Below are 25,367 nucleotides of genomic sequence, written 5' to 3'. Positions count from 1 at the left end.
CCGCGGGAGCCGCGGGGTGAGCGGGCTGGGTCGGGGCTGTTCTCTCCGGGCGAAGCTTCGGGGGGACATGGCCGGCCGCCGTCGGGGCTCTAAGAAGGGCTCCCGGGGGCGCGGGCAGTGCCGGAGGCCGCGCTCTCTTTCATTTTGTTCGTTCATCCGTTCACTCCACGGCCATGGGCGCGCGGAGGAGTGTGAGGCCCTGCCTGGCGCGATCTGCTGCAGCTTCGGCACTGGGTGGAGGTCGGGGTCCAGGGGGACAGACACATAAACAGTTGTGTACACCCGGAAGAGAAATGTTGATTCGCGAAGCGGAGGGGAGTTGCCTCGTCCGGGGTCCAGGCGTGGGTGCCAGGCGCTGCGAAGAAGGGTGGTCTGGGCCATGGGAACTTCGGCCGAACCTCTGACCTTGACCCTCCAAACTCCGCAGCCCCGGGCAGAAAGCCCTGTAGAGGGCACTCCACTCGTGCCCTTCCAATCCTTTCTGCCCCTTCTTGACTGTCTACTTCTTTTCCCTTTGGGATTGATCCTGCCTCCCTGGTGCATGCAGAGGTGTTCTACCAGCCGGCTACTGTCAGCTTGGGTAGTGGTCCACTGGGGACTTCGTCAGGCCTTTTAAGGCGCTGCCCACAGGTGTGCTAAGATGATAGATGGCTTCTTCCCAAGGATTCTGCAGCGCTAACCACCCTCTTCCACTTACTGGTTGCCCATTCTGCTTGCCATCTGGTTACCCTCTGCCTTTCCCTCCACCAATATTCTGTCTCCCAAAGCACCTCCACCCCTGCCCCTGCAATCTCACCCAACCTCAAACATCCACTTTTTGCTTTTCTCTACATAGCACACAGACCTAATTCCAGATTCTTCTCCCGACCTGCATTTCAACTGCCTGCCAGACTTTCTTTGCCTGTGCCCAGTGGGCATGCCCCTAATCTGCTCAAAATTCATCCATCCATGAGGGCTTCTGAGAACCAGCACCAGGCTTCACTGCAGGCTGCTATTTCAGGACAGTTGCTTTCTTGGCCTTTAAGAGCAATTGGTGAGAGAGTCCCATTTGCACAACTGAGATTCTATGACAGGACCCTACTCTGGGCCATCAGGAAAGACGGGTGAAGAAGTGGCACCTTCAGCACCAGCACTTGCTAATAATCCTGGGGTTTTGCCTGCCTTCCAATGCCAATCAGGGACCAGCCCAGTGATTCTCCTTCCTGGTGTCTCCCTAGACTAGCTGTACAAGTCACAGTTTTCTGCTGCTTGCTTTGGTACCAAGAGCCTAGGTCACACCTGGGGTTATATAGCCTAAGAAGACGAAAATCTCTAGCCTGGCACTCAGCCTGCCATGGTCTATTCTCAGCCTCTGCTCAGCATGTGTGGGGTCCAGCCCCAATGGCTGCCAACCTGTTTTTCTGCTGCTTCCCTCCTAAGGTTTGAGACATGTTCCTTCTCAAGCACTGGCTTCCTCTGGTAACCATCTGTGAAGTGGAGGTGGGGGATTGTTTTCAATGGTGAATAACCCAAAATTATTCCTTCTTCAGGACATTTAATACAACATCTGTCTCTTCTCTCTAGTGAGAGTTAGTACGTGGTATAAAGGGGAGCTGGCAGTAGGTTGTGAAGTTACCTTCCCTTGCGGAGGGTGCAGCCTGTTAATCAGACCTCAAAAGTGAGTGGGATTTGACCCCACTCTGCAGGGCAGTAGATGGGCAATGCCACAGTAACCTGGCAGGGTAGGTCTGAGGCAGGTTCCCTGGCCTTTTCTCTGACTCTGAATTTTTTTTTTTTTTTTTTTTGTACCAGGGATTGAACTCAGGGACACTAAACCACTGGGCCACATCCCAGCCTTTTTTTATATGTATATTTTATTAGAGACAGGGTCTCACTGAGTTACTTAGGACCTCACTAAGTTTCTGAGGTTGGCTTTGAACTCACAGTCCTCCTGCTTCAGCCTCCTGAGCCACTGGGATTACAGCCTGGCTCTGAATCTTACTAACAGAGCCATCCTTGGGCACATTACTTAGCGTCTCAGTGTCCTTGACTGTAAAACTCTTACAGTACTGTCAAAAGGTAAACGTCTTTTGGATTGGGTCTCAGGCCTTGTCAGAGTAAATTATTTATGATTTATCTTTGCTCCCACCCCAAAAGTTCTGTTCTGTGTCCTCGGAAGCTAGATGGCCACTTGATAGCACATATTCCCTCTGACATAACTCATGGCTGTGCAGTGAGGATCAGGGGCCTGTCTTGTAGGGGAATGGCAATAGCCCTGGGGGCAGTACTGTCTTGCTCTGCCATGAGCCTTTTCTCTTCTATGGCAGTTTCCTTTGCACTGTGTCCACCGGATGTTTGCATCCCAGACTGAAGGGGAGCTCAAAGTGACTCAGATTCTCAAAGAAAAGTTTCCTCGAGCTACAGCTATCAAAGTCACTGACATTTCAGGTAAGGCTTTCTCGTCATTCCCACAGAACTTTGATGAGATTTTAGCCTGTGGAGAAGCAGACAGCAAGGGGCTAGGGAGGGAACTTGGTGCCATACCAGTGGCCTCTCAGTATGTGTTGCTTTGGGACAGAAGGACCTTGGCCTTTCCTACCTGATGTTTTGTGGAGGTGGAAGTTTCAGAAATGTAAGAGGGGGAAACTGTGAGGGGAGGGCCTTGCTGGGAGGATTCAAAATTGCAAGCCTGGCCTATCATGAATGAGATCCCTCTCAGTCACTCCAGAGTTTCTCATTTCACTAGAGGTAGGCCTTACTCTGATTCCCCCACATTCTCCTGACACCCTGGAATGTCAAAGCTCCAGCTGCCTTACTTTCCTCAGGATACAAGCTCAGAAAGGCCAAAGGATCTTTCCAGGCCCTTGAAGAGAGGAGGCAGTAGAACCAAGGCAAAACCAGGACTCTCTGCTAAGCTCAGTTACTAGCCCAGCCAGCCCACCCTTTCTCAGGCAGCCTCTGATACTCAGAAGTTCAGGCTGACTGTAAGGAGCATGCTGGGGACACAGCTTCTGCACTCACAAGATGGGGAAGACAGGCCCTTTATCCAGACACACACATGGGCAGCCAGATAGGCTTGTATCTCCACACCCAGACTTAACCACTGCTTTGCCACAAGAGCTCACCAACAGCATTTACATGGATTCTGAAAAAGTTCTAGGAAGCTAAAGATCTGTCAGAATGATATGTCAGGGGACAGCTCTGCAGGGTCGCCAGGCAGTGCTGAGACCTTGATGTCACCAGGCCTTTACCTGTCCCAGGCCTAGGGCAGAGCTGGAAGTTTTCCCTCAGTTTGGCGCTGCCCAGCCCTGGATGGAGTTCTAAAAGGATGTTGTGATATTATGGTGTACATATTTTGGTTTTTGACCACAATTCCTGGCTTATAGCCCCTTTCCCCAAAGCAGGCCAGAGATATTAGAATTTCTCTTTCCCAAGACATTTCATAGAAACTAATTTTCTCCCACCTTTTTTTCTTGGAGCTGGCCATAAGGAATTCTCTGGTGATTATACCCCTTTTTCAGAAGGAGTCCTGCCCTGTGTTCACAAGGAAGAAATTCTGCACAGAGAGGCCAGGAGGAGTCTGAATAGATAGCTTGCTGGGTTTCCCCACCCAGTATATTAGCAGTTGTGCCTTTGCAATGAAGTCTCCAGAAAAATATCAAAGGACAGGATTCAGAGCTTCTGGGTAGCCGAACACATGGAGATTCCTGGAGGTAGAGCTCTGGACAGGCTATGAGAGCTCTGTGCCCCTTCTCCCATACCTTACCCTTTGCAGCTCTTCCTCTGTATTCTTTGTATTATCCTTTTATTTTTTATTGGTTGTTCAAAACATTACAAAGCTCTTGACATATCATATTTCATACATTAGATTCAAGTGGGTTATGAACTCCCATTTTTACCCCAAATACAGATTGCAGAATCACATCGGTTACACATCCACATTTTTACATAATGCCATATTAGTAACTGTTGTATTCTGCTACCTTTCCTGTCCTCTACTATCACCCCTCCCCTCCCCTCCCATCTTCTCTCTCTACCCCATCTACTGTAATTCATTTCTCTCCTTGTTTTTTTCCCATTCCCCTCACAACCTCTTATATGTAATTTTGTGTAGCAGTGAGGGTCTCCTTCCATTTCCATGCAATTTCCCTTTTCTCTCCCTTTCCCTCCCACCTCATGTCTCTGTTTAATGTTAATCTTTTCCTCCTGCTCTTCCTCCCTGCTCTGTTCTTAGTTGCTCTCATTATATCAAAGAAGACATTTGGCATTTGTTTTTTAGGGATTGGCTAGCTTCACTTAGCATAATCTGCTCTAATGCCATCCATTTCCCTGCAAATTCCATGATTTTGTCATTTTTTAGTGCAGAGTAATACTCCATTGTGTATAAATGCCACATTTTTTTTATCCATTCATCTATTGAAGGGCATCTGGGTTGGTTCCACAGTCTAGCTATTGTGAATTGTGCTGCTATGAACATCGATGTGGCAGTATCCCTGTAGTACACTCTTTTAAGATCTTCAGGGAATAGTCCGATGTATTATCCTTTATAATAAAACCAGTAAACCTAATGTTCCCCTGGGTTCTGTAAGCTGTTTACACAAATTGTACCCTAGAAGGGGGTTGTGGGAACCCTGATTTACAGTGGGTCAGTCTGAAGCACCGGTGAAACAACCTGGGGCTTGTGACTGGCATCTGCATCCGGGTAAGTGGGGTCACACTGAGTTGGATTAGAGATATTCAGCTGATGTGCGCTGCTGTAGGATGGCTTGCTTGCCAGTGGAGAGAAATCCCCCCACCTGTGAGGTCATGGGCAGGTCTGTTGTGAGTGCGTAATGGGAGAAACCGAGTTTGAGTGGGTTTTTCATTCTCAGTCATTGAGTCCAGGAGCCTGAGTGTAACCAAAATGTGGATTCCTCAAGCACATGACATGAGAAGCAAAACAAAACCTGTTGAGTAGATTGTACTTCTCAGATGGTGGCCTGGTGTTCCCAGTGCAGGGGACGTTCTCCTGTGCTTTGCTTTGTTTTAGTGCACTTGGCCAGAGCTGGCAGGGCCCACCTGCCTTAGGGCTTCACTGTAGCTCCAGGTCCAAGTCCAGCATATTCACTGTGCCCCTGGTTCTCTCCTGCTTCTTTGCTCTTTTCTTTTCTTTTGGATGGGATCACAAGTACAGCCTTTAAACCAAATTTAGTGTATTTTTTGCATTTTTAAAAATACAGATTGCAGATCCTTTGGAATGAGGAATACTGAAATTTAGTCCTTCCCACTCTCTGCCGTGGCATTTGTTGTCCTACTAAAAGAAAATACTCTATATTCCTTAAGTTTAACGTGCTTTGTGCCTTATCTTTCCTGCCCACAAGTAATAATCCTGGGTAGCACAGTAGCCTTCCAAAAGAAAGAGCACATTTGGGTTGAGGCAACCTGGAAGAAGCCTGTCAGGAGGTGTATGTGGTCAGATCAGAAGCCGTGATCTTTTTTCTACCTGTCTTAGCAACATTCCTAGATGCCAAATAATAATACTTAGACCTTCTTTGGGTTGTATTGTACTTCCAGGACACATGGGACCATGGCTGTCACACTTAATAATCAAAACACTTTTGACTTGTGTTTATTTTAGGAGGCTGCGGGGCAATGTATGAAATTAAAATCGAATCAGAAGAATTTAAGGAGAAGAGAACTGTCCAGCAGCACCAGATGGTTAATCAGGTCAGTGGAGGTACCAATGATCCTTTGCCACTGGCCTTCAGCACCTGGGGGATGTGGGCAGAGCACCGTGGTTTTCACTGGCAGTCCTAGGAAAGAATAATTCAAATTCCACAATTGCACAAACAGGACTGGAGACCTGAGAAAAATGAGATTGTGGGCAAATATGGATCTTATTCAAAATTGGAAACAAGCCACCCAATTGTTATTTTGTAGTTGCTTGTCTAGTGAATAGTGTTTGTAAGCAGGCGCAGTGCTAAAGGATAAGTGTTTTTGTAGATTTGGGCTTTTTTTTTTTTTTGCCTCCATTTAGGCCTACTTTACAGGTGGATGAATTCATGTACAGCATGATTGAGAATGGCTCCAGCTGCCCCAACCCAGTGACAGAACATTTGGGCCCTGGAACTTCATGTTCAAACAAACTACGGTCCATTTATGCTTGGTTTAATTTGAACGTATACCAGCTTTGGCCCTAGGGCCTGTGTCTGTAACTCACCCTGTTCAGCAGGTGGTTTTTGTTTTGTTTTGTTTTGACATCATTCTGGAAGGTCTTGCACATTGTAAACTAGTTTAATTTTTGTAAAGCACAGCTATAGTCACAAGATCTGCAGCGGCCCCTCGTACATTGCGTTCAGGTGTTCTGCACTGCCATTTGAAGACACCCTGCTTCCCTGCACACACCATCCAGCAGCCTGCTGCTTACTCATCTATTCTTTCTGTATCTATATATTTGCCCAGATCAGATCTCCTGCCTAGACTGCCCTTCCCCTCTTGCTGGCTCAAATGCTCTCCCCCTCCCTCCCTGGCAGGCCATGAAAGCCCCTCCACCCTTCGACTCCCTCTGTCAGCTGCCAATGTTTTCTGCCTTGTGTCCTGGATACTTATGCCCCTGCCGTTTATCCCTTGGAACCTGGGAACCCTTTGTGGGCTGGTTCCATCTTTTAATTTCTCACAGCACATAGCCCTACAGCCCTAAGGAATGCTGGTGTCTGGGCTGTTGCTGACAGCAACATTCTTCCATGGGTCAGAGTCCAAATAGAATACAGGGGAGGGAAGATGGGGTGGCTCAGCTCATCCTGATCTGGTGGAATTTGGGTTTTATTCTCAAAATTATGTGGTTGCCTGATGTAACCTACTCCCCAGGTGCCACAAATGCTACAGCACATGGTTAGGGCCCTGATGAAGGTATCTAACTATACCAGGTGGGCAGTGTCTAGATGATTAAGTTTGAGGATATTAGCTTTGATAGAGTCACATGGGAGGGACAAAATGAAACCTCTTTAAAGAGCAGGTCAGTTGACCTGTAGGGGTCTGAGCTGGGGCCTGGAGTTGCCCTGCTTCAACCAGGTATTAGCACCCATCTAGGAGGAGATGAACCTGGGAATAACCAGCCTCTTGTGCCCAAGGTCAAGCTTCCCAAGCACATTGTTTTGTCTTCAAAAGTGGAGTGAGAGTGAGGTAGGAGCCTCATCCAGCACACAGGATGTCAGAGTGGGGCCCTGGCAGGCCTGGGTCAGGGTAAAGCTTTCCTTCTGGATCTTTTCTGGCCATCCTCACACCTAGTGATGTTCATCTTGGTGACACAGGATCCAATTCTTGGTCCAGAAGTCCCTTGCTGTGGTAAATAGCTGTTGCCCCCTCCCTCCTGTGGCCTCTTTCCTGTCTGCTGCCTGATGGCCCTCCCCTGAGGGCACCTCTGCTCATGTTTCCCCTTTTGCTCAGTGTTCTTCCTAACCTGGGATTTCCCACCCTCAGGGGATCTGTCCCTGCTCTTGCCTGTTCTACTCCAGGCTGTCCAGCTCTAGGGCTGCCTCCTGCTGGGGCCCCTTCTCACCCACTTGAAAACCAGTGTGCAGGAGCGCCCTCCTAAGGACACCTGTAATGGGGCTGCCTCCAGGGCCATTGCTGCCGGCCTGGAATCTGATTTTGTTGCTTTCTGTTTTGTGAACTTTTACCTTTATTGTTCTTCCACACCTTCTCCTCTGAGTCCCCAGCTCCCAAAAATGTGGTGGATATAGCAGAGCTCGGAAATGCTTATCCAAGGGCTGGGGCTGGGGCTCAGTGGTAGAGCGCTTGCCTGGCATGTGTGACGCACTGAGTTCAATCCTCAGCACCACATAAAAAAAAATGAAATAAAGATATTGTGTCTACCTTAAGAAAAAAGAATATGTTTCTCCAAGCTATGTCTTCTCACCATGCACTTTGGCCAGGTTACCTCTCCCCCTAGGGCCTCAGCTTCCTTCCTCTCCTGTAAAGTGACCCAGGTGATCTCAAAGGCCCTCTAGCTGTGGCATGTGATATGTGTGATACTGTGGGGGTGTTGGGAGCCTTCAAGGAGCCGCACAGAATGCAGGGAGAAGGTGTTAGGAGAGAGAAGTGTGGAGACCTGAGGTGGCAAAGCCCAGAAGTTTCCTCAATCCAGGACCATCAGCTGAGCCGTGATTGGGCCCTCATCCAGCCAGCGGGGCCCAGGAGTGTCTTTAGCTTGCAGAGGGCAAGTGGTCCCATGTGCTGTACACTCTTCACCCAGCTGCCATATGAGGCTGTAAAAATGGGGAATTTGTGGCATTTGTGTGGTTTTAAAGAATAGCTGCTCATGGTTTGAAATAGCAAACATAGAAACAGCTCTAAAGTTCATTAGGGGACAAGTTGAAAAGTTATAATACATCTGTATCATGGAACATGATGCCAAGGCAAAGAATGACACTTTATGCTTACTATGGAAAGGTCTCCAAGGTAGATGGTTAGGGAAAAGCAAAGTATAGAACAGTATGTTTGAAATGTTAGCCATTTGTGGTTTTGAAAGGCAGTGGTGTGGAATATACATTCATGTCTTTATGCATTTTACCCCTGTAAATATATACAAGAAACTACAATAGCAGTTTCCTGTTTGGGATGGGAGATGAAGGACAGGTGTGGAAGGGAGGCCTCACCATATACCTTCTGGTTTTTCAGCTATGGTATTTTTTTGTTTTTGTTTTGTTTTCAGATCGAGTCTCACTATGTTACTTAGGGTGATCTGGGATTCCTGAACACAAATGATCCTCCTGCCTCAACCTCCCAAATGCTGGGACACTAGGCCCGTGTCATTATGCTCAGCTTAGATATTATTGATTAAAATAATTATAAAGGAAAAAATTTCTTAGACAAAATGTGCAAAGTCTATTTCAAATGTATAAAGATATTCTTAATTGATGGCAAGTACATAAAATGATGATGCTCTTTTACTTACTCAGGCACTAAAAGAAGAAATCAAAAGCATGCACGGACTGCGGATCTTTACCTCCGTCCCCAAGCACTGACCACACCCTGACTGCACAGATGCTGCTGCCTGAAGCCCTGGGTGAATTTCACTGATGGCATTCTTCCCAAGGCATTTGCCAAAAACTTTATCTATTTTTGGTCATAGACATTTCTATATTATAATTATAGAAGAGATGTTATCTATTTAGATGTTAATTAAAGGCCACAGATACCTGACACTTTGGGAGGGTTGTGACTAATGCTTAAAGTTCATTTATTTCAGGAGTATGTTCCCTTTGTCCAGAGTGGTCATCTTTGGACAGTTCTGTCCTGCCACTAAAGACAGAATGAGTGCCATCTTTTTGTCTTGTGAAGAGGTTTTCTTAGAGCTGGGGGTGTGGGCTCAGTGATAGAGCGTTTCCCTAGCATGCATGAAGCCTTAGGTTCCATCCCCAGCACTGTGAAAAAACAAAAAGTTCTGGTTTCTTTCCCTTTATGAAACTGCTCAATTCTCTTTATCATATCAAAAAGAAGAAAAGGTCCTTTGCTTTGGCTCTTCCTTCATCACTCTTGCCTTTCCCTCCAAACTTCTTCCAAGAATTACCTTGGACCCTTTTTATACTCTGGAGCAGACCTAAGGATTTAGGGTTGCTGAGTCTGCATCCTCTCCTGTGTTTAAAGATCCCCTACAGTCTGCCTTTCAAGGGAGGACTAGCCCGCCTCCTCTGATAGGAGCAGGGGGTGGGGCTGGGCCTTATCAGACTCCTTTGCAACTCAGCCACAGGCCATCTTGACTCAACCCCCGGCAGACAGACCTGCCCTGAATTTCTCAGCAAAAGACACTAAGAAGCAGGGATATGGGACATGAATTCCAGCTGCTGTGGCTGCAACATCTGGTGTTCTGGGTGGTGGCTGCATAGTCAGTGTTATAGGCTGCTGTCTCAGCCCACAACAGTAGCTTCAGTATCTGGGTCTGTAGCACAGTTTGGGCTTCAGCTGCACAGACTGCCTTATTCCTACCTGTTTTCAGAAGCTGGCTTTCCAGTGTTCTCAGAAATCCTGTGACTTTTCCTGTATCCTTGCACTAGATTCTTCCCTGATCACAGAAGTCAGTCATTGGAGGATGCTGGTAGCTGAGAGCCCTGGTGAGTTCACCAGCCCTTTGCAATGTGGGCTCCTGCCCTCCCATCCCTACCTTTCTACTGTTCAACTTCCTCAGAGGTGACCACATCTACCGCCTCTCTCAGTCCTCAGCTCCCTGGTCACCATGCTGGTGGAAAGTTGACATCTATTCCTTCCTCAAACTCCTTTTTGTATTTCATAGGTTCGACCACCAGAGAAGTCAGTGGTCATTGTCTGTTCTGCAGGTGCCTCCCTAAGAAACAAGGGGATATAGGTAGAGCAACCTTAGGTCCCCATGTTTTTTGGACAGCACAAATTTCAAACACTGTTCACATACCGTCTCCCCATATTGTGGTTTAAAAATATTCTCTTGTCTACACCGTGGGGTTGGGAGGAATTGATATCCTGCTAGGGCAAAACTGCCTTTGACGTGGAATGGTCACTCAATTCTATCAGTGCTGAGAAGATGGGGCAAAACTAAGAAAACTGTGTCCGAGGGCCCAAGCCACCTCCGAAAGGGTTAGATAGCAGGAAACATCTAAGACCATAGTCCCAGAGGCTAGCCAGATGGTAGTGATCAGCGAGGATGGAGAAGCCACAAAATTAGACCCATCAGTTACTTGTATGGAACCTAATTGTCCTCCTTTTAAGGGTGGGCTCCACATACTGATCTGCTCCTAAAGAGTAGAATACAGGGTAAGTGACGTGCAATTTTACAGAAAGTCCTAGAAGGCACTATGACTTTCCTCGTCACCCCTCTAAGCACCCTGTTGTGAGGACACATGAGCAACCTATGGAGAGGACCATATGGTGAGAAACTGAGGCCTCTCACCAAGAGCCAACCTAACAGACTTACAAGCAGCCAGCCAGGAACAGGCCTTTACCAAGACAAGAGCCATCTTGGAAGTGGATCCTTTGGCCACTGTCAGAAGATCGCAGCAAGAGCCAGAACCACCCAATTGAGCCATGCCACACTTCCTAACCAAACTGTGAGATATAAATATTTGTTTTAAAGCACTATGTTTTGCAGCAATAAAGAATGTATTTGCACATTAATGAAGCATCTCATTGATGAAAGGGTTGAAGGGCCAAACTGCCTTTTAGATGGGGGCACATCTAAATATCAGAAGCAAAAATGCCACCGACTCTCCTCTTCATCATTTGTTTCAAGATCTGCAGGTTTGTTTTTTTTTTTTGGTACTGGTGATTGAACCCAGGGGTGATTAACCACTGAGCCACATCCCCAGCCCTTTTTAATATTTTATTTAGAGCTACCGGGATCACAAGTGTGTGCCACCATGCCCAGTCTGCAAATCAGCTTTATTGTTTCTCATTCTAGATTGGTGTCCACTATATCACTTAACCACCAGGAACTCTTAATTTTAACATCTTAATGTTCAGGACATGAAAAGGGCATACTCTCCTTCCAAATTCCAGGGAAAGCCTGGTGTGAAAAAGTCAGAGAGGAGTGCTCCTGAATCCAGAGCCACCTGGACTGATGAGCTGAGGGCCAGGAATCTTGTAAAACCGCAATCTCTGACTGGACTCTGGTTTGGGGTGAAGGAAGGAGTTCCCAAAAGAAGCTGCAGGTGTCAGGACAGGGTTGTTCCCCAAAGAAGGGGTTGGGGATGGAAAACCAGGTGTTCTCAGGGTGAGGAAAAGGTTAGCAGGCCTGCCCTCCTAGGAGTGTCCAGATGCCAGAGACAGACATTTCCCCAGTGTCTCCCCCTGGGACTTGAGGCCAGTGAACTGTCCATCCTACCACTTTCCAGGCCTCTGCTCCTGATTCTGTCAATAAGAATACTTTAAAGTAGCCTCTCTACCCGCATTGTGCTTCCTCCAAAATTAAGAGGAAAGACCAGAGAGGAAGCACAAGTTTTCTCTTAATTGATTAAAAAAGAAGAAATTGTTTAATCTCAGCAGCTAGAGTAGAACATTGCAGACTGATACAGCAACTCCTAGCTTTTTTATTAGATGCTACTTGTGGAAACTGCTGAAATTATATAATACATTTCAGAGCTGAGTACTCTTAATTTTTTTTTTTTTTTTTTTTTTTTTGGATATAGGCGATTGAACCCAGGGATGCTCTATCACTGAGCTACATCTCCAGTCCTTCGAACTTTTTATTTTTAGACAGGATCTTGCTGAGTTGCTGAGTCTGGCTTCAGACTTATGATCCTCCTGCTTCAGCCTCCCTAGTCACCAAGATTACAGGAGTGTGCCACAAAATCAGTCTGAGTGTCCTTCTAAAGGACAGTGGCAGTGGGAAATGCAGTTCTGCGTGTGTGTGTGTGTGTGTGTGTGTGTGTGTGTGTGTGTGGTACTGGGGATTGAACCTAGGGTCTTGTGCTTTCCAGGCAAGCACTGGGAAATGCAGTTTTGAGGAGGATGGCTTGCTGATTGAAACTAGGGGAAGCTCCCCAGTCCATAGTCCTCACCCTAATTCCTCTTGTGCCCCCTCAGCCTTGGGTGTCTAACACCCAACTAGCAGTGTATGGGACCAACTGGTCCGCAACCTGGGAGAGGACCTGGTGCCAGACACAGACAATGGTGAGGAGCCAATAGTCCCCAACTTCCTCTCTAGGGAACTCAAACTGGGAAGGGAGAGTAAATGACCCAAGACAGCCAATCCATAGACAGGCTAGTGGCTGTTGGGAAGTTCAGGGCAAACAACCCAAGGAATCCAAATTGGGGGATACGGAGAGAAGCTGAAGTTGAAAAAATGGATGGAGAGATAATCATCCATGAAGGGCCATAGCAAGTAGGATGAGGGAGATGATAGTGATTCCAAATCTGGCTGCAAATTAGAACCACCTGGGGTATTAAAAAATGCCCACGTCTGAGTCCCTGCCAGGTCTGAGGCTGGTTAATGAGGGTTGGAGACGGTGGCAGCTCAGAGACTAGGTAAGCCATGTGAAAGTTAGAACCCCTGGAGGGAACCACTTCAGACTCTAGAGCCTCATGAAGCAGACTCCTCACTCCTCGCTGACTTCTTCCCATTCCCTTTTCCCTCCACAGAGCTACTGGTCACCATTGATTTACCAGCTCATCTCCATCTCCTACCTGTTTGGGGAAATTAAACTCCTCCATTCCTTATGAGGAAGGCAGAGGGCGGGAGAACTCAAGGTAACTAGAGCTGCGGCAGGTCCCAGCCAAGCTTGGCACAGGACAGGCCTGTCCTAGGAAGTGGTTGTAGCCACAAGTGGCCAGTTTATCCTCTGCTTGGAAAGCAGCCCAATGAGCCTGTAACCCCATAGGCTGGTTTCTAATCACAGGGTGCCGAGGCACAGAGAGGAGGTATGGGTGGAAGCACAGGATCAATCCCTAGCTCCAACTGTTGTGCACTCCTACTCTGTACTTCCTTGTCGTGACTGTCAGAAACCTCATTTTGCTGGGCACAGTGGTGCACACCTGCAATCCCAGTGGCTCAGGCGGCTGAGGATTGTAAGTTCAAAGCTAGCCTCAGCAACTTAGCTAGGCCCTGAGCAACTTAGCAAGACCCTGTCTCATAATAAGAAGATATAAATAAAAGGGCTGGGGATGTGGCTCAGTGGTTAAGCACGCAGGGATTCAATCCCTGGTATGGGGGAGGGGGGGAATAATAGAAAGAAAAGAAGCTCATAGCATAAGTCAGCAAAAGGTGGCTTGCTAGCTAAAGTTGGCTTTCTAATAGCCACCTAAAAACCCTGAATCCACACCACATGCTTCCTTACAGCTCTCCTCTATTGCACCAAATTGGAGCATGTCTCAACTCTTCTGCCCAATGATCTCAACCTTTCTATTTCATCAGGTCTTGTTAAATAACACTCTGTAGGAGGTCATGGATTTGGATTGGCATCTGCATGGGGCCCAGTAGACCAAATATAGTTTAATCACAACAGAAGCTGTGGGCTGGCTGCAGAAGGCCCTATTCTGTTAACTGATTAGGCTGTAAATAACTAGTTAGGCTGTAACCCATTGACAAGGCTGTGGTCAATTAAGTTGTTTTTGACGCCTTGCACCTGTTTTCCTTAAGTGCCGGTCTGATTGCCACGTTGACACAAGTTCTCAGAAACTGTGTTGGTTCTGGGAACTACCTTCTTCATGAAAAGGGTTTTGTTTTGTTCAAATAGAGTCCTCTAAATTCAATTGGTCTAAAAAAATTCTCTTTTTACAATATTGACATAGCAGGATCCAAAACAGAGCTCCAGAGACCCCCAGGAGTACTAGGTAAGCAGAAGGGGTTACCCAGTTGGGCCCATCCTGAGCACTGAGATCTTGCTGTATCTGGAATGGTAGGTAAGTTTTATCTCAAATCCCAAAGTTCCCCAAGTTTTTGTTTTGAGCTATCTGAGTCTGCATGAACAAAATTTTGATCTGGATGGATCAAAATTTGGATGTTGTGGCAGAAACGGGACTGGGCCCTCTAGGGAAGTCTCAGGTTTCCAATTGGGTCAGACAGAAATTGAACTGGGTTCAGTAGGAACAAACCAGACTGTCCTCTAGAGAGGCCTCAGATACATGACCAGATCAGAGGAAAAAACGAAAGAAGCAAAAACTGATGGGGTTGGGGATTAGCTCAGGGGTAAAGCTTGCCTAGCATGCTGCCATTTATTTAATAACAAATATAGTACTAGTCTCAGTTTGATGTTTGAATAAATTTGAGTACTGAGACATCTTGTTTTAAATGCAGTGTAGGGAAGGTCAGTGTTTTGGGTCTGTTTGTAGACAGGAAAAGTATTGACTATGAAGAAACATGTTGGCAAAGATTTAGAAATGGTGCCCATCTACAAAATGGTGCCTATGGAACAGCTCAAAACTGCTTGCTTCCTAGGTTGTCACTAGAAACTAAAGTTGCTGGGAGTTTAAAAAAATCATAATATGTGGTAATTACAACTAGAATCAACTCCTTATGCAAGGAAAGTAAGATGTATTTGGCAGGTAAAGCAATACTGTATGAAAGATGTGTTTTGCATGAGGGGAAAGTATTAGATCTAAAATAGAATGACTGCTTATCTCAAAACGAGAGAGGGAAAATATATGACAAGTAATTGAAGGAATGTAAGAAGGTTGTGAAAAGCTGGAGAAAGATGAATCTTGTGAAAGGAACTTTGTTTCAAGTTCACTAAAATTAAAAAAGAATTACTTAAACTTGCTAAAAACCAAACTTCCTTTTTTTTTTTTTTTTTTTTTGTGGTACTGGGGATTGAAGTTGGGGCCTTATGCATACAAGGCAAGCACTCTATCAATTGAGCTATATCCCCAGTCCCCAAACTAAACATTAACATCAAATATAACTATGGCTGTGTGCAGTGGTGCACATCTGTAATCTCAGCCACTTGGGAGGTTGAAATAGGAAGAGCACAAGTTCAAGACCAGCCTTAGCAACTTGGCAACAAAAAACTGGAAAATTAGAATATAGTTCCTTACGTTAATACAAAATTTTGAGAATTGGTTTGTTCTTACTAAGAAATAGGGCTTCATTAGGTCTCTTGATTACTTAGGAAAACCAAGTCCTTTTTATTGAACAGCTTGGATATTTTTCCTATGACTCTGCGACTTTGTGTTTGCTTTTGAAGTTTCTTGACCATCACTGTGGTTAGATGAATGACTTGAAGTGACCCATGATCTTATTTTGATCAAGAGTTTTGAAACTTTCATATCTTTTTTTTTTGTACTGTGGATTGAACAAAAAATGGTGGAGTGATTTTCCACCAAGATGCATCCCAGTCCTTTTTACTTTTTTATTTTGAAACAGGGTCTCACTAAGTAACTAAGGATTTTGTAAGTTGCTGAGGCTGGCCTTGAACTTGTGATTCTCCTTCTTCAGTCCCCCAAATCACTAGGATTACAGGTGTGCACCACTAGTCCTAGTGAACCTTCAATACCTTTGAGAGATCTTCCAAAATCACATTCTAAGTTATTTTATTTGTTTGTTTGTTTTTTACCTGAAACTAACCTTGGGATGTTCCAGAAAGGCCCCTGGACCGTCTGAAAGGAGATGTGAAATGAGCATATCCAGTAGGACTAAGTAAATTGTATGGAAAGAACTGTCAAATAAGTGAGATTGGATCTTCTTTGAGTTATATTTATATGAAGATGTTGATAATGTATTTCAAAAATCATACGAAATTCTTCACATAGTCCTGATGTAAAGCTGTCTGTCATAATTCTGGTTATTAAGAAGTAGTCTGTAACAGAAATAACTGAATTTCCTTGTGAATTGTGGTGGTGTTACTATAATAAACCCTCATTTCACAGAAGGTTAATTTACTCTGGTCCGTAGTCTTTCTTCAAAGAGGCTCTGGAAAGGACTCCGTCAAGTGAAGGTTTTTGATCTCTGTGAGATTATATAATTGGACTGGGTAAGGCTTCTGGAATTCTAATGGAGAGATGGATTGGTCATAATCCTGTTAATCCAGCATCAGTCAGAACAGGAATTGACTGAATACCAGGGAAATAAATGCCTTGGGAAATTTTCATGCTGGGTCAGCCAATACTGGAGCTGCTGCAATGCAGTTCTGAGAAAACCTGGTCCCAGTATATGAGAGCCAGCCACAAGGTGCCGTGAGATCCAAGAAAGAGACAGAAAGATCCAGGATGGTAGAGTCCACTTTAGTGGAGACAGTGATAGAAATGTGGTCCCAGGTGCAGCAAGGCCAGGGATCCCCATGATTTGGGTCAGAAGGAAGGGGCTTATATAACAGTCAGGACAAAATGACTTCATCTGTGCTGAATCATGGTTTGGTTTTGTTCAAATAGATGCTACTAAACTTAATTGGTCTCAGGAATCTTCCTTTCGACACTCTAATTAAGAGAAGGGTCAGTTCTATCATTAGGCACCTAATTTCAGGGAGCTGATCTCATTTCTCAGCTTGTGGTAAAACACCCCATCACTGAGTTCAGACAAATTTTTTTTAAACATGCTTATTAGGCCAATGGGAAGGTACAACTAAAAGATGCTGGACAGTCTTTTCTTCTACCATAGAACTAGAAAAAAGCAATTTTGTGTGTGTGTGTGTGGTACTGGGGATCCAACCCAGGGCCTCGTACATACTAGTCAAGCACTCTACCACTGGGCCACATCTCCTCAGAAAGAAACAATCCTATTGACTACATTAAAATAACCTCAGTGAAAACCCAATTGTCCATAGAAGTCCAGTGCTGAGCAGCTGGCAGGGAACTTGACTGTGAGTAGAGCTGCCTTACCATCGCCCGCAGTTACAAAAACAAAGTTCATCAGGGAGCAGAAAAAAATAAACACAAAGAGTAAAATGTTAAAATAACTGAGGGTCAAGTAATTCTTTTAGTATTTTCTATCAAAATAGTCTTTATTGTGTTAAAACAGTCTTAGACTTACAGGAGAATTTTGGAAATGGTACAGAGTTCCCATATACCCTACATCCAATTTTCCTGAAATTAACATCTTACATTAAAATGGTACATTCATTCCAATTAATGAGCCAATACTGATGGACTATGAAAGCACTTCACTTATTCATATTTTTTCAGTTTTCCCCAAATGTTGTTATACCACATTACATTTAGTTGTCACGGCTCCTTGGCTCCTTTTGGCTGTGATGGTTTCTCAGACCTTCCTTATTTCGGTGACCCTTCAGTGTTTTCATAGCACTGCATTCAAATATATTGTATGGGGGAACTGTGGATCAGTTAGAGCAATTTAAAAAACAAAACCATAAAAGAAGAAAGTCGAAATCGGTTGACCAATTGGAAGTTACTCTGTTCTGAACAATCTAGCAAACATTAAATAATCACATTTTTAGTCACCACACTAAAAAAGTGCACTGATATTTAAATAAATAAAAATAAAACAACTGCCAAGTTGTGGATATTGTGAAGAAGCAGTTGCACTTTAAAGAGGGTGGGTTTAAGAAGGGCAGTGTTTGAAGCCAGGCTTGGCAGGCTAATAAACAGGGTTAGTGAGAAAAGTCTTCTATGTTCACACTATTGATATATACATGTGTCTTAAAGATATATAAAGAAAACCACATATAAAGAAGATTTTTTTCCCCTTATTTAACAGACCTGTTAGAAGAAGACAAAGAATAATTTAGGTGGAAATGGAAATTCATATGTCTTGAAAATATAGGAAGAAAACTACATATAAAGAAGCTGAGGTTTTTTTCCCTCTTATTTAACAGACCTGTTGGAAGAAGACAAAGAATAGTTTAGGTGGAAATGGAATTCCTGGTCTGCTGGGAATTGTTTCAATGCTTTTCTGAATACTTCAGGCAGGAACTGAGACTAGAAAATACCTTTATCTGTTTAGCCAGTGTCACACATCATTTAACTTAAAACACTCATCATACATTTATGTAGTGACCCCCTGTCCCCCTTGCTCCATGCAAACTGAACTATTTTCTGAATCAAATTTGTACAAATTTTTAAAACTTAACAGAATAACACGTTTTACAAGGCAGGCATTTTAGAAGCTAATATTGATTTGCCCTATTTTGGACTTTTCCAGTGTTTAGTCTACCTTAGATTGGAAATAAGTTCATCATCTGATATTAAAAAGTCTGATTTTTTTTTTGAGATTCTGAGGATTGAATCCAGGGCCTTGCACATGCTACGCAAGTACTCTACCAATGAGCTACATCCCCAACAAAAATGGTCTGATTTTAATATCTTCAGTATACCATTTTCTTGGTTAAATACCTAAAGCTGGTGATTTACAAGTACTAAAGAAAGTGGAAGAAGAATTTATGGCTCATTAGAACAAATCCCTGTTTCTCTTTGTCATAAAACTTCCTTGAAAGAGAACCAGGGGACCAAGATGACATGTACTCTTTTTATTGAAGGTTCTCTGTGTAGTATCAAACGCTGGATCTAAGTAGATGTAGTGGTGAATGCCTGTGATCTCAGTGACTCAGGAGGCTAAAACAGGAGAATCACAAGTTCAAGCCCAGCCCTAGAAACTGAGCAAGACATTGTCTCAAAAATAAATAATAAAATGGAGTGGGATATAGCTCAATGGTAGAACCCCACTGGATTCAATCCCTAATACCAAAAACAAATAAAATTGAATCTACTATGTTAATCTGGTGGGGGAAGATAAATTGGTGTCATATAAAAATCAATAGGTTAATCAAACATCTTCAAATTTCAATTAGATCTTTAGGATCAAATGTATATTATAGGACAATCATGACGAAAAAGATGATCTTAACTATGCTTTAGGAATAATACAAGACTTTTAGTAGTGCAAGTATTTATTCTTTACTCAAAAGGTGAGATTTTTGTTTGTGATTTGCTCTAAGTGAATAATGATAAAATTTAACAAAAGAGCATAACAAAAGAGCATAGTTCAATTCATGAAGAGATACAATATGACATCCCAGTGTATTTCAATTTATGGCTGACACTCTGTAGGAGAACTGAAGTCTTTGGTTCCCCGGTGATACTATACCATACCTTTCAAAAAAATTAGAATTAACAGAAGTTAGAACCTGATTTTTATTTATAGATGCTGCCAAAAGAAATACTCATCAGATTTCAAATGGCACACTCATAAATTGGCAATTGGCAGTGTTTCCATGTAAAATACCATATCAGTGAGAGAAACTTGATTAGAGTCAAAACTGGCCAGGAAAACTCAGGTGTAAGGATGCCTAAGAGGTCACTATTTGGCTTTATGAAGACTTGTGACTGTAGCATGGTGCTCTCCATCCATCCAGCTTTTGAAGAACTATCTATTACAGGCACAACTGGGGGAAGAGACAACTCCAGAATTTTTAAAAGTCTGTGATATTTAACATACATCTTAACACCTTTGGTAAGACCTCTCTGGGGTCCTGGGTTTGCGTAGGTTGTCAGACTGTCACATGGTGGTGAGGGCATCCCCTCCACCTCAGCCATCTTGACTTCAAATGGCTGGCCTTTAGTTAAGGTCTTTTAAAATTTTTGTCTGAATTTTGTTAATTTGTGATCCAAGCTAGCCAGGTTTTCCCATTTGAAGATTATTTAGGTAGCTGTTCAATTTTTAAATGCCCTTCTCTGAACCATCTGCATTTGGATTTATATAATTCATTCCTTTGTAGCTTTTCCCATCTTTGCTGAGGTAGGTTTCTGAAAACCTCCACACTTTAGACTTTTAAAAAATATATAATTTTATTTATATATTTATTTTAATGTGGTGCTGAGGATCAAACCCAGGACCTTTCATGTGGTAGACGAGTGCTCTACTACTGAGCCACAATCCCACACTTTAGACTTTTGAAGCTGTGAATTTGGGGGTCTCAAGATTATGAGCTCATTGCAGCAATGTCTTCCTTCTTGCTGGTCGGAAGACCTATCTATCTATCTATCTATCTATCTATCTTTGGGGTGGGTACCAGGGATTGAACTCAGGAGTAGTCAGCCCTGAGCCACATCCCCAGCCTTATTTTTGTATTTTTATTTAGAGACAGGGTCTCACTGAGTTGCTTAGCACCTTGCCATTGCTGAGGCTGGCTTTGAACTTGTGATCCCCCTATCTCAGCCTCCTGAGCCTGCTGGGACTTATTTATTTTTATGAACAGCTGTAACATGCCTTTGGATTTGTTCCCAAATTTGATTTCTGGTTTGTCGTCTGCTCTGGAGTTAAGTACACTACACTGGCATGCTCACATCTCCAGGAGGCTCAAACTCTGACTTAATAGTTGCTTTTAGCAGCTTAGGATGTTGAGCATTGATTTAGCTGCCATCACATTTCCCTCCCAGCAGTTCTCATTGACTGCTGTTGCCTGTTGATCAGCCTTGGCCGGTGTCTTCATTGTTTCTCCTTTTGCGATTTTCCTTTCCTCCATTGCTTGTATTTTCTGAGAGACTGGAAATAATAGGGTGGTAATATTCATGCAGCTCATGGTCAAACTTCTTGAGTTGATAATAATCTGCTTTGCTATCCTCTGCCACTGGTGACTTTTTTTGGGGGGGGGGTGCTTGCTAAGTTGCTTAGTTGTTTAGGGCCTCACTGAGTTGCTGAGGCTGGCCTTGAACTTTTGATACTCTTGCCTCAGTCTCCCAAGTTGCTGAGAGTACAGGCATGTGCCTTCGTGCCCAGCTGGTGACACTTCTTGAGCTTACTGGTATGAATTTTCTTCTACTTTTAAAAACATGTATGTAAGCATCAATTTCTCAACATACTGCTGTGCTCTCTCTCTCTTGTTTTCAATCAGGTTCAAATTGCCTTTTATGATGATTCAGGTTGCTTCCAGCAGGTCTCTGTTGGAGTTTGTGCTTTCCCTGCACCATGAAGGTACAATTTTCTCTCCCACTTCAGGTTTTGAACCTCACCAGCTGAATCCACAGATCTGGAAGGTCAAGTTCTCTAACTTGTATGGCATGATGGTCCATTTCATTGGCAGGGTGAGATGGAAAGCTTTGCATGAGGGACACCTGTAATCCCTTCCTTCTCCCAGTCCTATGTAGGTTGATATTTCTTCAAAAAATTCCTGAATTGAAGGCAAACACCTGTAGTTCCAGTGACTCTGAAGGCTGAGGCAGGAGGATGGCAAGTTGTAGACCAGCCTGGGCAACTTAGTGAGCTCCTGTTGGAAAATAAAAAAGGACTGGACACGTGTCTCAGTGGTGAAGCATCCCTAGGTTCAATCCCCATACCAAAAATAAATAAATAAATAAATACTGAGCTGTTTTGCCTAATTGGGTTCAATCTATCTTTTCTTGACAAATATAATGAATTTTCCAAGAATATCAATTCTCCCTCTGTGTGTTTTTTAGGTGGTCAATATGAACTCAATGCTCAATGCAGGGGGGCAGAAAGGGACAGTGATCACCCATAGCAGGGCTCTTACAGGTCCCCCCACCTCCAGCTCTTCCCAGCCTCTCGTCCTCCCCCAAATCCTGGTTGCTCTCCTTGGGCCTTTTCAGCTTCTATTCCTCACCAAAGTGACCCAAGGAGCCCATGCAGGGCCCGTCATCCCAGGCCCTGAGTGCTATGACATGTAAGTGACCTGGGTACTGGCAAGCCCAGCAGAGTACACACATGTGTTTCTTGCCTCATCCTCCTGAGTTGCTGAGATTTCAGGCATGCACCACCACACCTGGCAGAACAGATTTTTTTTTTCTTTTTTTTAAGGAGAGAGGCTAGTTTTTTATTTCACTCATTTTTTAAATTAGTTTTCCTCCCCCCTCCTCCTCCTCCTCTTCTTCTTCTTCTAGTTGTAGATGGACACAGTACCTTTATTTTATTTATTTATTTATTTTTTATGTGGTACTGAGGATTGAACCCAGGGCCTCACATGTGCAAGGCAAGCGCTCTACCACTGAGCCCCAGCCCCAGCCCCTCGCTCATTTTTTTTTATGTGGTGCTGAGGATTGAACCCAGGGCCTCACATGTGCTAGGCGAGCGCTCTACTGCTGAGCCACAACCCCAGCCCAGAATAGAAATTTTTTAAAAAATATGTGCAGCTACAAAATCCTTTGCACATTTTATGCAGATAAATTTTAAAAACATAAAAATAATCAGAAGAAAATACATTTTGCCAAAATTGACTCCAGTAAATAGAGAAAGCATTACCAATCTCTATAAAATAATAGAGAAATCAAATATACCTACATGTAGAAGAATTCTACCAAGCCTTTAAATATTCAATAATCCTTATACTACACAAATTTTTCCAGAGACTAGAAAATAAATGAGAATTGTCAAACTTTTTAAAGCAACTTCAAAACTCATATCAATCTGATGTAGCTTATACAAAAATAACTATAAATCAAACTCACATAAGAATTAAAATAGTTTACTCCTAACTCAATATGCTATTAAGGAAATGAATCCCTATGACCCAGTGGGTTGTGTGAAAAAAGAAAAATGAGATCATACCTGGAAATCCATTAATATAATGTATCATACTTTTTCCATATATCCTGAAAAGAACTTTTAAAAAGATGTAACACCAATTTCTAATATTTACAAAAACTAATATGAGTAATTGGATTTTTAAAAACATGATAATACATATACCTGCAAAAGTCAACATCTTACTAATGGGTAACAAAACAAGATGCTCAATATCTTTATCTTTTTTTATAGTATGAATTGAACCCAGCCACATCCCCAGCCTTTTTAATTTTTTTTATTTTGAAACAGGGTCTCGCTAAATTGCTGAGACTGGCCTTGAACTTGTGATCCTTCTTCCTTAGCCTGCTGACTTGCTGAGATTACAGATGTGTGCCACCATATCTGACTTTCCATCACTATTTAGCATTAAAGTGGAATTATTGGCTAAAGCAATTACATGAGAAAATAACTGAACATAAGAATTGGAGAGCTGGGGATACAGCCCAGTTGGTAGAGTACTTGCCTTGCATGCTCAAGGCCCTGGGTTCAATCCCCAGCACCACAAAAATAAAAGAAAGAAAGAAAGAACCACTTCAATTATTAAAAATATAATTGGAAAAGAAAAGGTAAAACCATCTCTATACAAAAATGATATAATATAGCTGGAAATCCCCCAAAAGATCTATATTAAAGCTAACTCAAAATAATTCAACAAAATAGTAATATATAAAATTAATGCAAAAATTAAAAGCCTTCAAATGTAATAACAATAAACAGGATTAAAGAGTACCCAATTTATAATATAAAATCAAAAGATAAATATTTTGGCTTAAACTTAATCAGAAATGTGTAAATCCCATATGCAGACAACTTCAACACATCCTAAGAAGATACAGAAGCAGACTTGAGCAAATGGAAAATGTAACCTTATTCTTGGATAGAATGACTCAACAGTATAAAAGTAATTCCACCTACTTTGATTTATAAAGTTATTGTGATTCGAATCAAAATGTCAAGTTTTTTTTCTGGCACAAAACAGTTCATTTTAAAGTTCAGATAGAAAGAAAAACATGCAAGAATAGCTAGCAACTGTTTAAAAAAAAAAGAGCAATAAGGAAACACCAGCCCCACTAGAAGTCAAAATATACTTTAAATGCATTTAATTAGTATGGAAAGCTAATATTAAAATATACCATAAAGGGACTGGGGTTGTGCTCAGCAGTAGAGTGCTTGCCTAGCACATGTGAGGCCCTGGGTTCGATCCTCAGCACCACATAAAAATAAAAATAAATAAATAAAATAAATGTATTGTGTCCAACTACAACTAAAAAATAAATGTTTAAATATATACACCATAAAAACACAAAACATTGAGGTACATAAATGGACTGACCAGAGGAACTGACCAGAGTATGAAACTTTAGAATGCTAAGGTGGCATCTTAAATCAGTAGGTTAAAGGCAGTTTTGATTAATGCTACTGGGATAATTAGCTACTTGGGAAAGTATAAAATTGGATCTGTTTCTAGACTGTGCATGAGAAAATGGATCAGAGATTTAAATGTTAAATTTAATCTCTGATTTAAATTTAGGGGCTGGGGCTGTAGCTCAGTGGTAAAGCGCTTGCCTCACATGTGTGAGGCACTGTGTTTGATCCTCAGCACCACATAAAAATAAATAAAGATATTGTGTGTTCATCCACAACTAAAAAAAATTTTTTAAAAAATGCAAGACAGTCAAAGGCTGTATGTTTTCTCCTATATGTGGAAACTAGAGAAAGAAAAGGAATAAAAAAAAGGGGGAATCTTATGTAAATAAAAGAGGAAAGGATGGGGACCTTGGTGAGGATGGAGGGAAGGAATAGGGAAGGTACTGGGGAATGAAATTGACCAAATTATGTCATGTGCATGTATGAATATATAACAACAAATACCACTGTTATGGTAATGTTAAGACACCTATTTAAAAATTGCAACTACATAGCTGGGCTCAGTGGTAAAGCCATTATCTAGCATGCCTGAGGCCTTCAGTTTGATCCCCAGCATTGCAAAGTAAATAAATAAGACAGTATTTATTAAGTATTAGAAGAAAGTATGGGCCAATTCCTTTGTAAGTTAGGTGATATTTCCTAAGTATGAGAAAATCTAAATGGAACAAAAGAAAGATAATTTAGATAACATAAAAATATGGGAAAAAAGTCATGAGCAAAGACAAATGAAAAATGAGGATAAAATATTTGCAACATAGAATAGACCACAGATAAAGTTTAAAGTGCCAGTTATCTAAAGAAATCCTAAAAATTGAGAAGATAGGCAATTGAGGGAAAGTAAAAAAAAAAAAAAAACAACAACATTAAAACGATGGATAGGGGCTTGGGATGTGGCTCAAGTGGTAGCGCGCTCGCCTGGCATGCATGCGGCCTGGGTTCAATCCTCAGCACCACATACAAACAAAGATATGTTGTGTCCGCCGAAAACTAAACAATAAATATTAAAATTCTCTCTCTCTCTCTCTAAAAAAAAAAAAAAAAAAAAAAAAAA

At 42.9% G+C, this 25,367-nt stretch overlaps 1 protein-coding gene across 1 annotated transcript; it reads left to right on the top strand.

Annotated features, from left to right (window-relative positions):
• Window positions 1-495: 495 nt before the first annotated feature.
• Window positions 496-11,103, top strand: Bola3 (bolA family member 3; the record flags this gene model as incomplete). The annotated part of the gene is made up of 4 exons (XM_048787373.1): window positions 496-630; window positions 2,307-2,427; window positions 5,597-5,685; window positions 8,919-11,103. Coding segments are annotated over 4 exons (411 nt in total), but the record flags the coding sequence as incomplete, so codon positions are not given.
• Window positions 11,104-25,367: the final 14,264 nt, after the last annotated feature.

This window comes from Marmota marmota, unplaced genomic scaffold, assembly GCF_001458135.2.
Source record: "Marmota marmota marmota unplaced genomic scaffold, marMar, whole genome shotgun sequence".
Lineage (NCBI taxonomy): Eukaryota > Metazoa > Chordata > Mammalia > Rodentia > Sciuridae > Marmota > Marmota marmota.
The sequence above is the reverse complement of the archived record's forward strand: the minus strand, read 5'-3'. Positions and strand labels throughout refer to the sequence as shown.